Source organism: Acomys minous (genome assembly GCF_964271855.1).
Source record: "Acomys minous genome assembly, chromosome: 2".
NCBI lineage: Eukaryota > Metazoa > Chordata > Mammalia > Rodentia > Muridae > Acomys > Acomys minous.
This window is the reverse complement of record NC_140484.1, coordinates 117,804,381-117,822,538: the sequence shown is the minus strand read 5'-3', so window position 1 is coordinate 117,822,538 and position 18,158 is coordinate 117,804,381. Positions and strand designations below refer to the sequence as shown.

General features: G+C 42.5%; 1 protein-coding gene across 2 annotated transcripts in view; it reads right to left on the bottom strand.

Moving 5' to 3' along the window:
• ADAMTSL3 (ADAMTS like 3) overlaps positions 1-18,158 on the bottom strand; it is a 275,111-nt gene that overhangs the window by 162,456 nt on the left and 94,497 nt on the right. For both annotated transcript variants that reach the window (XM_084756348.1, XM_084756347.1), the window contains exon 5: positions 7,450-7,495. In XM_084756348.1, the coding sequence (XP_084612474.1) occupies positions 7,450-7,495 (46 nt within the window). The remainder of the gene's footprint in view (positions 1-7,449; positions 7,496-18,158) is intronic.

Below are 18,158 nucleotides of genomic sequence, written 5' to 3'. Positions count from 1 at the left end.
GAGGAGTGTTTCCTCTTTCTCCACATCCTCCCCAGCATATGCTGTCACTTGAGTTTTTGATCATAGCCATTCTGACAGGTGTAAGATGGAATCTCAGGGTTGTTTTGTTTTGCATTTCCCTGATGACTAAGGATGTTGAGCATTTCTTTAAGTGTTTTTCAGCCATTCAAGATTCCTCTGCTGAGAATTCTCTGTTTAGCTCTGTACTGCATTTTTAATTGGGTTATTTGGTTTATTTGTGCCTAATTTCTTGAGCTTTTTATATATTTTGGATATTAGCCCTCTGTCAGATGTAGGATTGATTAAAATCTTTTCCCATTCTGTTGGGTACCATTTTGTCCTATTGACAGTGCCCTTTGCATTATAGAAGTTTTTCAGTTTCATGAGGTCCCATTTATTAATTGTTGATCTTACTGCCTGAGCTGTTAGTGTTCTGTTCAGGAAGTTGTCTCCTGTGACAGTGAATTCAAGGCTCTTCCCCAGTGTCTCTTCTATTAGACTTAGCGTATCTGGTTTTATGTTGAGGTCTTTGATGCACTTGGACTTGAGTTTTGTGCAGGGTGATAACTACGGATCTGTTTGCATTCTCCTCTGCATTTCTACGTTGTGGGATTTCACAGGGAGTCTCTGCAAAGCTCATCTACTCAGGGGATCATTTTATCAGTCTTATCACTCTTCCATTCAAGTGTTTTCCCCAGCTAATTAAGGCGTGTGATGTGTAGGTGCTAAGTTTGCCCTGGATTAAACATCCTCTATATAAACTTCCAAATGAATTTAAGTCTTCTTTTTGAATCAAGGGGAACGTGAAGGACTTTACATTTCCAGGGTAACTGAAGGTCTTCGTAGGAACGGTCTGGTCTTAGTCTTGCCCCTCAGGAACCATTTCAGTGGAGTCAGTTGTTGCCAGTTAAGCATCAAACTGCTGTGGGTTTGTTTTACTAAAGTAATTAAGATCTTTTCATACATGTGTATGATGTATTCTGATTACTTTCCCTTGTCCCTCTCCCAATGACCACCTTCCTCTTCCCAATTACTTTCATGTCTTATGTTGTGCTCCCCCAGACACCCCCCACACCCACCCCTAGCAACAGTTAACTGTCTATAAATCCCCATTAAGGAGTGAGGCCTTGTCCAACCTCTGTGTTTTGTGAGAACTGCTGGCTGTGTCTCCATTGTGCTTTAATTCATCTCTCTCTCTCTCTCTCTCTCTCTCTCTCTCTCTCTCTCTCTCTCTCTCTCTCTCTCTCTCTCTCCCCCCCCCCCATCTCCCATTTCTCTTCACTGGAAACAAACATCTGTCTTCAACAAGCTAGTTCAAAATTCTGTTTGTGACAAAAGCAAATAAAACCTGACACTCGAGGGAACCCTCATATTAACAGTGAAAAGTACAAGTGTTGATGACTTGGGGGGGGGGCCATTTTGTTAAGGTATGCTTTCTTCCTTCCAAATAGTTCCAAGGCAAGATGCTGAATGAGACTAATGCATTCACTAACACCCATTTCTATTGCTTTATACTCTCCATGTTATGGCAATAATTAACGTTTGTTCTGAGAATATTGGGGAAAGTTTCTATTAAAATGAATAAGTTAAAAAGATTCCCATACTTAAATATTTATACAAATCTTGATTTTTTTTTCCCAAGAGTTTGTTTCTGGAAATAAAATTTTGAGTCCAGGTGTATGTCTATTTTATGGACTACTCCAACATTGCTAAATGGTCTTCCAGAAATGTATTACCATTAGCTATGGGCTATACACGTTGCCTTTCTGGATCCTTCTTCCTCATTTGGATAGCATAGTTTTCTAATCAGAAGTGCATAATAGAATTCCATTGCTTTAATTTACATTTCCTTCTTGTTACTTAGGATTCGTAGGTAGTCTTGTAAGTTTGTTTTTTTATGCCAAGTCTTTGAAATTTTCTTGTTTTATGTCCTCTCTTCTGCCTTTGTATTATTTTTAGCAGATAAAGCTACTACATTTTATAGTGAAGGCATCAAATTTGGTCATTTGTGTTGGAAATCTTTTCACTATTTAATTTTGCTCTAGGCACGTTGTGAAGTCGAGAAGGCTTAAATGTTTATGCAGCCCTCTCTGTTAACGTTTCTTACCCTGCAAGACTTTTTTTCCTTTTTAATGGGCTACAAATTCTTTTCTTACCCTACCCTGAGGACAAATAAATATTAAATGTATTTGTCTAGTTCCTTTATAGGTTGGCAATGGCATTTAACTCTTTGAGCTTGTGGTTGGGTTCAGGGTTTTATGTGTCATTGTTGCTCTAGGTTTTTTTTTTCCCATTTTATTTTTGAGGTAGGGACTCTGTAGCCCAGACTCTTGCTCCACTGGCACTTTGAATTTGCAGCTGATCCTCCTTGCTCTGCCTCACCCATGTGCAACCGTGACCAGCTTTACTCCTCATTACGGCTGGAATTATCCAGATGAATACTTTGAGGTAAAAAAAAATCACACCCTATTCTTTTAAATAGTAAATATTTTTCAACATGCTTCTAAAATATAATTTCATGTCTCTTTTCCATATTAAACCAGTGTTTTACTGTTACAATGAGACCAGCCCTCCAAATTCTAAAAAGAGTCCACCATTTAGCTGTTCTGTATTCCAGACAGCAGAAACAAGCCATCTTTACTAGAGCTGCACTGTGTTTACCTACACCACTGGACTCTTTGATTAGGGCAAAGACAGAATGCATATCAACAGAAATTCCCTCAGAGTCCAGCATGGTCTCTGAATCTGCAATCAACTCTACTGCAGCCCTATAAAGTCCTCTGAAGCCAGGTGTGCATCAAGTTTGCTATAAACTCAGAGCCACATAAGATGAGGTGTGGGCTTGGAGGCAGCTTAAGGAAATCTAAACATTTTAGGAAAACGGAGCTGTCCACTAGTAACCACCAATGAAAACGCACTTAACCCATAAAGCTGAACTCGAGTGAGCCACTCTTTAGGCTGTTGATGGTGTCCCAGTTTAGGGACAGTTGTTCACCTTGTATCTCACTGCCAAAATGTTATGCAACAACTGTGTGTGTGTGTGTGTGTGTGTGTGTGTGTGTGTGTGTGAGTGTGTGTGTGCTTTTGGTCTTTGCAAATGCCCTCAAGTCCTTTGAAAACAGAGGATGAGTAGACCATGCTGACCAAACTATCCAGTGGGTTTGCCTGCGCTACACAGGCATAAAACATTCCAAACTCTGATAGTATTTGTATTTGTATTCTCTGACAGGGCAAGAGCAAGTAACCTGCAGCCTTTTGCTGTCTTAGATGGATTTTTTTTTTTTTTTTTTTTTTTTGGTTTTCTGAGACAGGGTTTCTCTGTGTAGCCTTGGCTGTCCTAGAGTCATTTTGTAGACCAGGCTGGCCTCGAACTCAGAGAGATCCTCCTGCCTCTGCCTCTCGAGTGCTGGGTTTAAAGGCGTGCGCCACCACCACCCGGCTGATGGATAAAATCTTAACTCAGGTCATGACAAATGAAACAAATCAAATCAAAGTAGACCCGAAGTTGGGTAACTTCTCTTTAGAAATAGGGACTCTGTCCTCTGTGGGACCGTAAGAAAGACTGATGACAAAGTGACACCATCTGCCTTCCCACAAACCACAGCCGGTGTTCTCTTTCAAGTTCTTTGAAACCAAAGAAAACTGTGTATGAAAGCTGGGGGCAGACGCCTCACCTCTCATCCGCCTCACAGGTGTGGCAAGTGCTCTTTGGAGCCTGAACAGTCCGCCTGAGTGACTAGTCTAAGCCAAGAAAGCCTCAAAAAAGTAAGGAGCGCTAGTTAACATATGGTTAGGATGCCTGCCTAAGCTTAGTCCTTGCCCGGTGGGTGGCCAAGTTTGTCATCCTTGGCCAGAACAGACTATCCAGAGGCTCAACGCTCAAATGTTCCCAGGAATTTGAAATTACATGCACAAAGAGGAGCAGAGATGAGAAGTCACGTGAATCTGGGACTGGCTTGGCCCTTTCTTCTAGGACACGTGTGCCCAAGCCCAAGCTGAGCCAAGCAGTTCCCATTACAGAGGACACTGGGTGAGATACGGAAGGAGAAGGAAAATAAGCAAGCTATGCACTTCAGGAGAAAGTAACCTGCATGCCTCACTTTCGGGGTCTCGAGCTCTCAAACCCTGTTTCTGGTTGGATGGCATTAAGTCTCACGTGCTTATACAGTTGTTGCACTGTATTCCTTTGTGCTCTCTGAAGCATACAGCCCAGTGCAAAGTTCATAAAGCATGCTCAGGAGACACGTGTGGCCTTGACCTTAACTGTCCGGAAGTTCATCTCAAAGGAAGGAACCCAGAGGCGCACGGAGCATTCAGGTTCTCCAGTGGGGACGGAACTATTTCATGGATACCACCTTCTGAGAAATGCTGGGGGACACCAGCAACTTTGGTTAATGGCTTCCATTTACTTTCTGTTCTTCCGGCAGCAACACCGAGCCTGAGTAGCCTACCTTAGCTAGGTACAGCTCAAAATGTTGTTCGGATTGCTGTGTCTTAAAATAGCCTACTCTAGCCTCAGAGTTGAAGACAGATATGAGCGTACACGGGTCTTTCTTTAAAGGTTTGTTATTTGCTTAGGGGTATGTGCACATATGCGTGTCCACAGAGGTCACGGGTGGGTGGGTGTCGTAGCCCCTAGAGCTAGAGTTACAGGCAGTTGTGAGCTTTTCAACACATGTTTTGGGAACCAAACTCCACTCCCCTGAAAGAGCAGGGAGTGTTCTCAACCATTGGGCCATCGAGGCCCAGGACGTGGCTCTTATACAGCGCAGGAGCAACTGCAATGGAAAGAAAAGACCGCCTCCAAGAGAAACACCTTATGAAAGGCTGTTAGGAATTAGCCACTTGTGGGCTCTATGGCACCAAAGAAGGTCCCTACAAGGGCCATGTCTAAGTATCACCTTTTCTGGAAGCCATCAGAAAGCCCACTGTGCAGGGCTAATGGGGCTCATTAAAAAAAAAAGTTGCCCCTGTTGTAAAAACAGTTCCTGCCAAGTTGTAATACGGTGCGCAGTTTTGAAGACAGTCCCCTTTGCTTCTTGCAGCATTGCCTTTAGTCCCATAAACCCTGGACTAATAAAACATTAGGTCAATCAATCCAGGTATTATAAGTCCTGGCTGACACGCACAGCTTCTTCTGAAAACTCACATTTGCTCTGGTAGACTCCTGATCGGGATAATTCTCTCCCAGGTCCTGGAGTCCGGGCCCTGGCTGTACGGATCTGTACTGAACACCAACCAAAGCTTATGTCTGAGGACTAAAAGTCACTTAGGAGTCACCATGCTGCTCACAGACAGGGGACCCAGGGGCCCCTAAGCCACAGCCTCACTTCTTGGAGGACACTCTGAGCCCAGACCCTGCTCTAGTTTCCCTCTCCTGCCCTCTGAAGCACGGTTGGTCCTCTGCACCAGACGTGAGGACTCTTCACTGGGGGTTCTGGATGTATCTCCTACAGCCGCAGGCTTCCGAACGGAAAGCTGTCTGCTGTCTCCTTAGCCAGTGTTGTTTAGTAAGATTTTCTGTGGAGGGCAGGATTATGAAGCACAGCTGTGGGGATGCCCTCCTCAAGCAGGGTCCCCCTTTATGTGGTGGACCTGCCTGAACAGGGAACAGAATACAGATGGACACAGGCAACTTCATGTCTTTGCCTTGGCTTCAGGTACTTCTCGTCTATTTTCTTCCCTCACCTGGGCTCACTGACTGCAGGTTTGCACCACTCACCCTGGCCTTGCCCTATAGCAACTATTGGGCTTCTGGGCTGTTGCAAGCTGCTCTGCTTTTTGTTCCTGCTGGCTGAAGCACCATTCTGTCTCCTAACAAAACAGGAGGCATCGATGAACTTCTTTTTAAGAGAACGGCGGCATCTCCCTCGGCCGAGTTCCCCAGAGCCCCAGAACTTCCTCTTCAGCCCTGTCATTTCCATTTGAGGATATTTTGCTAAAGAAGAAAATGTTCGGGATGAAAAAGACTGGTTGCCTTTATTAATTTTTCATCCTTGATATGTGTACCACACACATGTGCAAACCAAAGAGCAAGTGCATATGCATGTGTGTGTATGTGTGTGCATGTGTGTACATGTGTGCGCATGTGAACACGTGTGTGCATGGAAGCCAGAGGGCAATCTTGGCTGTCATCCTCAAGAATGCCACTGATGATAGGGGGACTTTCTAGCAGTGTAAGTAAAGACAGGGACACTTATTAATACTTGTAAAAGCTTAGGCACTATAACTGGGCAGACTCTCAGCTAGCTCATACAATTTAACCCAAGTTGTCCTGGCCTACATCCCACCACATGGCCGGTTGGTTTTTTTGTTTTGTTTTGTTTTGTTTTGTTTTGTTTTGTTTTGTTTTTTAATCTCTCTCTCTCTCTCACAGCCTAAGTTTGTCCCTTCCTGTGTCACCCTAGAGAATCTTCCCATGTCTCATTCTTCTCCCAAAGACCTTCTCTCAGCCAGGAAGTCCCACATTCCCTTTCCTGACTAGCTATTGGCCATCAGATCTTTATTAAGCCAATCAACAGGGGAAGGAGAAAGAGCATTTACAAAATATGATGCCGGTGATGAGTCATAAGAATAAAAGTACCAAAGTCAGCAGGAACTCAGCTCTCTGCTGGCACAACAATCAACATTAGAATATACAGAAACAACCTTCACACAGTGCACAAAAAAGGTATCACAACTGACCTCTTTTGAGGGGGGGGGTCCTCCTTAGTATGGAGCTCACCAATTAGACTAAGATGAGTACCCAGTGAGTCCCAGGGCTCCTCCCTTCTCTGCCTCCCCAGTGCTGGGGTTACAAGCTCACTACCATGCTCAGAATGTTTACATGGGTTCTGGAGTTGAACGCAGGTCCTCATGCTCACAAGACAAACTCCTTACTGCCTAAACTACCTCCCCAGCTCCTAATTTTGCTTTTTGTAATTGCAAGCCAAAATATTCTAATTCTTTTTAGTACTGAATAATGTAACAAACTAGCAGCAAGGCTTGTATGGATCCTTCCTCCTGTGGGACCTTCTGAGTCACCCAGCCCTGTGTGCAGTGGGCACAACAGGCAGTCTGCAGTGGTAGAAACACCATTAGACCACGTTTCATCGGTAGTCTTCCTTTGAGGCCCTCGGCCTCATTCCCACTTGACAAGCCTGTGTGTCTCTAGACCTTGTGAAGAGGAGGCTGGGTGAGACGCTGACACAAAAGCACTTGGAGCCCTAAAGGGCCGTGAAGCTATTGTGTATCTCACTTCTATGAATGGAGGCATAATTACATACTTACAAGTTCCATCATACATGTGAAATGGACTAAAAAGGGTCCTGTGAATGGAAGATGCTTATATACAAAGGCTGCCATCAATCAAACAAGTGTTTTAAGTTAACAGCAGGGTTCTCCAGACACTGTCTGGTCTCACAGTTAAGCACTCTAGGGCGTAGCTGGATTACACATCCTCAGACTTACGTGATTGCTGCATGTCTTGTATCTGATGTTCTGTCCTTCACAGTTCCTAAAGAGGAAAGAAACAATAGCGTTTATGGAGGTGGCACACATTGAAATGAGCCAAAGACAAGGTGCCGGTTCCTTATACAAATTGTAGTGTGTGTACTTCTGCAAAGATTCAAAGCTTAAACTCTGAAGAAACAAACTTTCAAGCATCAGAGAACCAGACCACCTCAAGGAGGTGTCCGTAAAATAGAGGGTGAATTCTTTAGGGAATGACATAGTGATCTGCTAGCTTTTCTTTTACCCTAAGGTCTACACAATCTCTGAAATTATGAAGTGTGTGTGTGTGTGTGTGTGTGTGTGTGTGTGTGTGTGTGTGTGTGTGCGTGTGTTCCAAAAAAATCTACAGATGTTTTTCTATATTATTTCTTCTGTGGTGATTATTTTTTTTATATTATTGGATCTGATACACTTTTTGGCTTTTGTTTGTTTTGTCTTTTGAAAACCCGCCTTTGCCATTTAGCCTTGGGCTGACCTGGAACTGGCTATGTGGCCCAGTTCGTGTTCTAACTTACCAAGCACTGGAATCATAGGCCTGTGCCACCATGCCCAGCTCACCAGCATTCTCTTTAATACTGCTTCCTACTTTTCTTTCTTTGCTGCCCTTAAACTCATGCCTTTCCATTGATACTTCACACCACTTTCACTTTATTTATTTGCTCATTTGTTTGTTTGGTTAGTTAGTTAGTTGGTTGGTTAGTTAGTTATAAGCAAGGCTAATAGCCCTGGCTGGCCTTAAACTGCTGGTGATCCTCCTGTCTCTGCCTCTCCAGTGCTAGGATGCCAGGCATAAGTCACCTTGCTCAGCTAGCCTTAAACAGTTGTTCCCTTACAGCATGTATCTCTAAATTCTTCTAGAGAGCATCTTTCTAGGAATTGTCATCCTTGGTTGGATTTAAAAGCCTTTGTGAAAGTCAAGTTTTAGGGTAAAAATAACAGGGTTATGGTTGCCTCCAAAACAGTGACCCTTCATATTTCTAATTACGTGATTTGAAGTCAGACCATGAACCTATTAGTTGCTTCCTCTGAACTTTGGCTTAGGATGACTTCCCACAATGTGGTTATGGGTTGGGTAACTTTTCATCTCTGTCACTATACCTCCTCTGTTCCACTTGTCATGAGTCTACTATTGAAGTTTGCTACAATCTTCCTGAGAGGTGTGGTGGTTGGAATAGGAATGGACCCCCACAGACTCACATGTGTGAATGCTTGACCCACAGGGAGTAGCACTATCAGGCGGTATGGTCTTGTTGGAGTAGGGTGTGGCCTTGTTGGAGGAAGTGTGTCACTGTCGAGGAGGGGCTTTGAGGTCTCATATGCTTAAGCTTGCCTAGTGTGGCACACTGTCCCTTCTGCTGCCTGCAGGGTAAGATGTAGAACTCTCAGCTCCTTCTCCAGCACCATGTCTGCCTGCTGCCACCATGCTTTCACCATGACAGTAATGGACTAACCCTCTGAACTGTAAACCAGCCACAGTTAAATATAATCCTTTATAAGAGTTGACATGGTCATGGTGTCTCTTCACAGCAGTAGAAACCCTGACTAAGACAAGAGGACTCCACATTCTAAAGATTCAGGGAGCACCAAGCTGGGAGGCTGGTGGAAAAGCCATGCTGGGCTGGAGGATCACAGCAGCCTGGCCTAGAAGGCAATTCCTTTGCCAGGCTTATGTCATCTTTCTTTTTATGTGGATGACAGAGGAAAATAAACAACAGAGTGAAAAGGCGATTTCAATTACTCTTAATTTTAGGGTGGTGGCTTTAGACTAGGGAAGTGACATCCAAACACTTTCTGTGTCATGACAATTTATAAACCTAAAAACATTCGAATCCACTTGAAATATATTCTTTATATAAACTGATAGCCTCTGATATTTTTCCATTAGCTATTTATTTCATTTAAAAAAAACATTTTTACTACAATTTATTTTACATAGTCAATCCTCCAATTTCAAGGAGAAAGACAAATCAAAGGAAAATGGCTCAATAGAAAATCCAAACTGATAGAAATACCAAGGAATAAAAACTCTTGGGGCACACATGGAGCAGTAGTTTCTTTTAAAGTGATTTTAAACTTCAGAAATGTTTTCCAAATGAATTTTAAAAATTATTTAATTTTACCTACTTAATTTAAAAAAAAATGTTCTTCAAACACAAATTTAAACTAAAAGAAAAAGAGAGAGCTGAGTTGTCTCATGGCTTTGTCCCAATTCAGCTCTGCAGGCTTCATAGCCAAAGTCCACACCCAACTGCCACCCATTGTGCCTACGAGTCACTGATGTCAACACTGAGCCCCAAACTGTAAACTTAAAATCCAAGTGCATCCCTCCCACCAACTCCACTTTACAGCCTTCAAAATGATAACAAAACAAGACGTTTATTCCAAGAATTCTCAAAATAATAAATCACTGTGTTGGACTTTCTTCTTCATCTGTAAACACGGTGGTAAAGTTACCGTGCACCGGGATGTAGATGCAAAGATACATGGCCATTAGTGCTCAGTTTGCTTTGTAAATTAGCCACCTGGCTGCCATTTTCAGCATTCTATTCCATGTCCTCTGTCCCAACACACACTCGGCCCACAGGCCGGCTTCTACTGATGTGGCCTGCTTTGGTTACAGTTTAGTCGGAAAATGAATGACTATTTTATGAAGCAAGCATAAAATGAAATGCAAGTTATTTTAAAGTTAAGGACATCAGAGTCCTAATTCCCCAAGCAGGAACCTGCCAGCTTATTCTGGAAATAATTCCTTTGGCTCAAAGCAATCGAACTTCAAAAAAAAAAAAGTTACTTGTATGTTTTTAATACCACTATAATTAGCATATGAAAGAGCTGATGGTTATCAGGAGTATATGAAAATTCGAGAGCACTGTTTCACAGTTATGGATTCTCCATCCCTTACAACATTCATAGCACTCTAAAATCAAAAAATTTTAAAGTCTAAATTTATGGATATCTAAAAAAGATGTTCATGTCACATGAGAATACATTAAAAACATTAATAAAATTTCCATGGAGTTTATAGTACTATAATTTATTATATTCACATGGTGATATATTAACTCAAACACTGTGTCATAAAGGCTGAGAAGCATATGTTTTGAAGAATAAAAATATATTAATTTTAAAATAGTAGTCAAGCTGAACCTGTGGTTCCTGTGGCTGGCACTTGGCCAGAGGATCAGGTCACAGGTTCCTGAGGAAAAAACATTCTGGTTGGTGCATGGTTTGTAGTGCAAAGGAACCGGCTGCAATATTTAAATGTAATCAAACTCTGAAATAACTTCATCCACAGAGAAACAAATTAGTGAAATGGCTCCACTCTGCTCTTGCCCTGAGTCCTTCATTTGAAGGAGCACACAGACTTGAGAAGCCACTGGGGTAGTCTCTAAGAGCTTGGAGACACCTCCTGGTTGGCTTTGTATATATAAATCACCTCTATTCTCCTCTTCCAAGAAAAACCAACCACAAGTTTTCAAGATTTATGAAGTCTCAATCAGTCTCTGTGGCTCTGCAAGGAGAGCAGATAAGCCTTCCAAGGGAAGTGGGTTTCCTCCTTAAAAATCTCAGAGTGCTCCTGAGTTGCAGTGGGAGATCTTAATATTGAATCAAGAGTAAATAAAGCCTGTGAGGGGCCAAAGGATGGAGAGTAAGATGGCTTGAATGTGCTAGGTCCTCTCTCTCTCTCTCTCTCTCTCTCTCTCTCTCTCTCTCTCTCTCTCTCTCTCTCTCTTTATCTATCTATCTATCTATCTCTCAAGCTACAAATGCTCTATCAGTAGCAATCTCTCTCCTCACCACTGCCAGGCACATCAGGGCCACTTTTTACAATTGGCGTGTACTCGTTGTACATTGTCCTGGGTTCCAAAAGGACATTTTTATACAAGTGCAGTGACCATGTACACCCCTGTACTCCATACTCCCTTCCTCATCCACTGCAGCCACCATTTGTGTCCTTCATTTCTCTAGACAGTTTCTTCATGTCATGCATGCATACGTGATCTATGTACCAGTATAAAATCTAGGATACACACATGAGAGAATTCACATATTTGTCTTTTGAGTATGACTTAGTTCGATAAATATGATTAAATTCCAGTTGTATTCACATTCCTGAAAATGACATAATTTTGTTCCTTATGGCTGAATTCTACCATTCCTATATATTTAAATATGTATATATGTACATATATGTATGCATATATATACACATGTATCTCACATTATTTGTGCCTCTGTTTTTTTATTTTGGTTTGGGTTTTTGTTGTTGTTGTTGTTGTTTTGTTTTGTTTTTGTTTTCAAGACAGGGTTTCTCTGTGTAGCCTTGGCTGTCTTAGACTCACTTTGTAGACCAGGCTGACCTTGAACTCAGCGATCCGCCTATCTCTGCCTTCCTCAGTACTGGGATTCCAAGCAAGCGCCACCGTGCCAAGTTACCCCTGCCCCTATTAACAAGTAGATTCCATAGCTCATCCATGGTGGATAACAAGGCCACCTTTATGCTAACTTTCCACCACAAGCTCCCACAGTCTGAGGGCCATATGCATTCAGCCTGTTTACTATACACAGCGAAAGGGGGCCAATACCTGTGCACCTGAAACTCTTGGGAGAACAGTGGGAGCCATGTTCTACAGGGGAAATTTTTTCCATTCATAAACGAGGCTAACACATGTAAATTCCTTGCTGGTATACAAAATCTGTTTGGGAAGGGTATGAACCACAGAGGTTCTTCCTTTAGGCTAGGGCTGCAGGTCCTGAGCTGCACTTCACAGACTCTCAAGGCGTGGGGCGGGGGGTGGGGTGGGGGCTCCTGTATTTATGGTGGAATTAAACCTCTGTGAGCTGAGTTCCCACTTCCACTCCCAGGGCAGAGAGAGTTGGCCACACACTCGCTGTTCTGGCCTTCAGGTTTCCTTGTGGATCCCCCTTACTTTCCTATTGGTTCAGCTTTAATTTTAAAAGCATGTATATGTAATTTACCTGGAATTTCTGGGAGAGAGGGCAAATGAAACCCAGAGTGAAAACTGCTGTGAATCAGATGCTTTTGTAAGAAATGACTCGGAGGTTTTGTCTATTGCTCACTCAGTTTCCCTTAAGGGTGGCATCTTAAAAGTCTAGCACCCAGGGCATTGTCATCCAGACAGTCGTAGGACACTTCTGCCATCACAGGATCCTGCAAGCTTCCTTTGGTAGCTGTGATCCCTCCCTCCCTCCCTCTTATTCCACCAGTTGGCAATTGCTAATCTGCTCTCCATTTTGAAAAGTTTAAGTATTTCAAGAATATTACGTAAGCAGAAAGATGCAATACAGTCTTTGGAGACTTGGTTTTTAGAATGCCGCCTTAGCTCCCAGGTTGTTCTGTCTACTATTGACTTATTTCCTCTTACTGCTGTGTAGTATTCCATGTTTTGGCCATCCCACAATCGGTATTCACACAAAGAAGGGCATTTAGTTTATCCCACTTTTGATTATTGTGAATAAAGCATCTTTAAACATTTATGTACAGTTTGTGTATTAAGGTTGTGGTTTTTTCTGTAATAAATAGCTAAGATAATGAGTACTAAGTTTCTCAGTAGCTATAATATATATACATATACATATATATGTGTGTGTTGTTTATATATATATTGTTTAAATATATATGTACATATATTTAAAACTTTAAAAGACACTATTTGCTTTTCAGTGTGGCTAGACCAAGTCACATTCCTACCACCAATGTACAAGCAATGTGGCTGGATACAACATAAGCTGATTCTTCCTACTCTGTCCTTCTTATTTCCAAGTTATTTTATATTATGTTATTTTCATTTTATTATTTATTTCATGTTTATTTTATTCATGTTATATTCCCCAGTTATTTTTCATTTAGAATAATCTAGTCTCTATCTACAAAATTTACATGAAAAATAACTGGGGAATATCACATGAATAAAATAAACATGAAATAAATAATAAAATGAAAACATATTGTTGGTATCTGAAGGGAAACACAGTTAAATCTATACATCAACTTAGGAAAAACTTATTTAGTTGCCATATTGAACAGTTTCTGAGCAAACTGTATCTCTCCAGTTATTGAGAATTTTCCAGCTTTGCAAGACTTGGTATGTATGTGGGAGGGGGATGTCTGCAGGAGCGAGACTCCCCCCCCTCCCCCCCCCCCCCGAGATCTCACATTAGATCCCCCGGATTCACAGTTACAGGCAATTGCGAGCTATCTGATGTGTGTGCTGGGACCTGAACCTAGGTGCACTGCAAGAGCAGCAGATACTCTCAGCCACTGAGCCGTCCTCACACCCACGCCCATCTTTCATTTCTGCCATTAGTATTTTCCAGTCCTCTATATATTCACAGAGATTTATGCTTAGGTTTGTGTAATTATAAATGACATTATGTTTTAAACTTTAGAGACTGTCCATTTACCATTACTAAGAGAAATACTGTAGATTTGCGAATGTTTATTCTGCATCCTGGGCCTTGCTAAAGTCACCTTTTAGTTGTATTAAGTTATTTTATAAACTCCTTGATTTTTCTATGTAGACAGAAATGTCCTCTGCAAGCAAAGGTGCCTGCTTTCTTTCCTTGCCTGGGTGGCTGGGGAGAAATCCAGCAATCTGCTGAGGGAAGGAGGGAAGGGCAGTCTCCCTGTCTCGTTCCACTGTTGGAAGGGAAGCAAGAGGCTTCGCGCTAAGCCTGCACTAGCTACAGGTGTTTGGTGTTCTTTATCAAATTGAGGAAGTCCCTTTTTAGCCCTATTTTTCTAAGGGTTCTCTGTAATAAATTAGTGTTGACTTTTGTCAAGTGCTCTCCATCAGCTGATATGACCTGTATGTTTCTTTAGCCTGTGAAAATTACAATGACTTACTTTTGAACATTGAGCCAGCCTTACATGCCTGGACTAAACCCACCTGGATGTGCAATTCTTTATAAATTTGTGAATATTAATAGATCATATTTAATTTATACCTTTACATTTATTGGTCTATAGTTTTCTTTTTATATAGTCTTTTTATGGCTTGGTATTAGTGTTATGCTTGTTTCATACAATAAATTTTAATATATTCTCTCTTATTTTATTTTTTGGGAAAATTTCTACAAAAATGTTGTAAATTCCTCTCTCAATGTCTTTTAGACTTTTTCAAGATAGGAAAGAATATTCATACTATAAATTCAAATTCTATAATGCAGAGCTATTTCAATTGTGTATCTTTTACTAACGATATCTTATATTAACAATTACTCTGACCAGAAAAGTTAAGCTCTGATGCAACCTCTGGGGACTGCCAGAAATGGCTTAGAAATGACTGCAGAACTCACAAAAGGCTGCTCATGGTTGGAGACACTTCTGTTTTGGGTAAGCAAGCAGCAGTCAGCGCAGAGACAAATAACTGGTCAAATGAGAAGAATAAGTGATATTTGAATGCTTAGTCACCAACGGGACATCTGCATCAGCCCTTCCAGTGTGCAGGGGACACTGTAGAGGACAGGGCAGAAACGATACAGGAGCCAGAGGAAGGAGTGGAGTGCTGCGGAATGCTGTCTTCCGGGCACAGCAGAGTTATTACACTCACACTGAACTCACAGGAGCTGTGCTTTCTTTGAACAAGGCCTGCACAGGTTTGAGCCCATCAACATACTGCCAAGGGGCGGGGGTGGTGCTCACCAGGCCTCAGCCACCATGAGGATCTGTAGTTAGTCAATGGTTTCTGGGCTGGGGAGAGATTTTCTTCAGTGGTGCAGCTTCTGGTAACCACGCTCCTGTAAGCAACACTAATGATACTCATATGCCTATATGAAATGCCATTAGTAAGCGCATCATCATATGTAAATAATATATGCAAAAATAAACACTAATCACAAAGAGCAAGGACTTCACGTCCTGGAGTAGTTGGCCTCTGCTTTGCTCCCTTACTGCAGCAAAAGGCTGTGTTCTTTGAAGGATGATAACCAACAGCAAAGGCCTCAGAAAAAGCCATATGGAAATCTAATATTGGAGAAGCTTCCATAGATAGATAGATAGATGGATAGATAGATAGATAGATAGATAGATAGGTAGATAGATAGATAGTTTTCATGGAGTTACCCTATGGGAGGAGGTGGGGATAATGCCTCTTCCAGGTGTTATAGGCTATTCAGTTTCATTCAACTTTGAACTTTTAAAAACTAAAATAACGACCAGCCAGGCAGGAGAGGCCTCTTGGTAAAATTGTGGCATGAGTGTCGTAGGAGTAACCAACTGCTGTCTGATCGGATTTAAGGCCAACTTCACAAGCCAGAACTCACAGCCGGCACTGTTAACTGGGCCAAGAACTCATGGCTGGAGAGAGCATGGATCCCAGGGGAGACCTTACTGCTATTATTCAGCCAAACTGACGCAGTATTAAACTGCATCTCCAAAGATCAGTGCAGTTTTCAGCCTTCACCAGAGGGGCTTGTTTTCGTAGTAGATGGTGATTAATACAGAGACTCACACACTTGGTCAAAGTGCAGAGAACCAGAGAGGGTGGAGCATTCAGCCCTTAGTGGGACATTGATATTATACCCTATGCAATACTCAGAGACCATCACAAAAGAGGAGGGAGTCTGTAAGAGCCGGAGATAGCAGAGAATGCTATGAAACAGCACCTTCTAGCCGTGACAAGGATACCGCACATATAAGCTCACAATGGCTGTAACTGTATGCGCAAGATCAAGCCAGCCAAAAGTTCACCATGGATGGAAGATGGGTTCAAGAAGTACCACCCAGAGGAGCTATTTGTAATTGATGGTTTCTGGGAAGTCAGTTTTCCATGGATGTGGCCCATGACAGGCTGCCCACACTCCAGTAGGTGGCTCATGCTATGCGCGTTGCTGTCTTCTCACGGACTATCAGCACTAAGTGGACTCAGTAGCTTTAAAAAGACGTCATTGTGTTGGCAGGGAAAAGTGGTGACTGATGGGAGGCACGGGGGTGGGGGGAAGTGTAGAGTGGATTTGATTAAAATACGTTATATTTGTGTATGAAAATTTCCAACAATGAAAAAAAAGATTGTGGGTGCTCCAGAGATGGCTCCGTAGTTAAAAGCACCTGCTGCTCTTTCAGAGGAGAGGAGTTCAAATCCCAGCACCACCAATAGCTCCAGCTCCAGCTCCAGGGGCTCTAACACCCATGTCTATCCTCTAAGGGCGCGCACACACACACACACACACACACACACACACAATAAATCCTTAATAAAGAACCACAATAAATATCATGTTTTTATCCCTAGAGTTAGTGTCTGGGCTCTGATAACTGAACACCAACACATGCACATGAAAACAGGGGTCCTGCAAGACCCTAGATTTCTGACACATTTGTTTCAAGGACAATGGAATCAGATGAGCCTTCTCTGAAAAGTTGGAACAATCCAAAATAAAATACCCATGATCTCCTTAAGCCTTAAAAGGGTCTAACATGAAATGGGAGATAATAAAGCCCAAATACAACAGTGCCATGGAAGGAAATGAACCTGAGATAGAACACTTTAAAAACAATCTTCAAGAAACAGAGAGAGAGAGAGAGAGAGCAAATTTCCCAAGAAGTAGGGAAAAAATGGACAAAAAGAAAAATCTATATGAATAGGAATTTTAGCCGTAATAAGAATTAATCACTAAAGGAGTGACTTGAAGGGGATGTCTTTTCTAGTGAAAACCTCACGAAGACACAGCAGCTCTGCTAAGCCTTTAGAGAGGCGGGAAGAATGGGATTTGAGTGACATCAGGAAGCAATGTGGCAATGCCTTCTAATTTCTTGAGGAAAATCACATGTATGCCATCCTATACCTGATCATTCAAGTTCAAAAATAAAATAAAAGAAGTTTTAGGTACCCAAGAATCGCTTGAAGGAGGAAGTAATTCATAAAAATAAGAAGGATGGCTGCTGGCACTGGACCAGCATAAAAATGGGCACCGAGGAGGAGACACAACGCAGCCCCTCCCCCACCCGTGGCTGAAGTATTTGCTACTGAGAACTTCAGGTGCTGGGGGCTATCACCTTCAGTCTGATGCTCGCTGGTGACCCCATTGGCCCCACAGCGTCCGGTGTTAGGTCTGATCCAGTGCTCACACAGATGGTCCTGCCTAAACTAAATGGGGGCTCAGAACAAAACCAAACGCTTTGAATCTGAGAAAGGGGGTGGCAAGGAAGACAGGGTCTTGATAGGGATGAAGGGAGGTGAGAGCCATGGGAAAGATCTTCGGAGCACCCCCTGAAGAGTCCATCATTACCTTTATAGTTGGTTAATAGGTAAGTCATACCCAAGAAACTAAAGGGTTAGAGACCAGCTGCACCAGCCTGTGAGAGACACCTCTGAGCATTTGTCTCACCTGTACTTACATGAGGGACAAGGTATCCTGAATAGCATAATCCAAGGGAACAGAAGGCAAGAGAGCCCAGGGGACTGGAGGTTAGAGGTCCATAGTGGCTCAGAAAAATACACCAAAGCGCTCCAAGGAGCTAGCTTTAAATACCTGACAAGCCAGAGAATACTGTCCCCTGCTCACAAACAACAGTATGGTCTCTTTCCTGTCCTGCTTAATCTTCCCTTCTGAACAGGAGTAGGGAAGACAGAAGCCGAGTAAGGCTTTCCTTATCTACACACAGCCCACTTGGGGCAAAGGAGCCACAAACTTACACACATCCT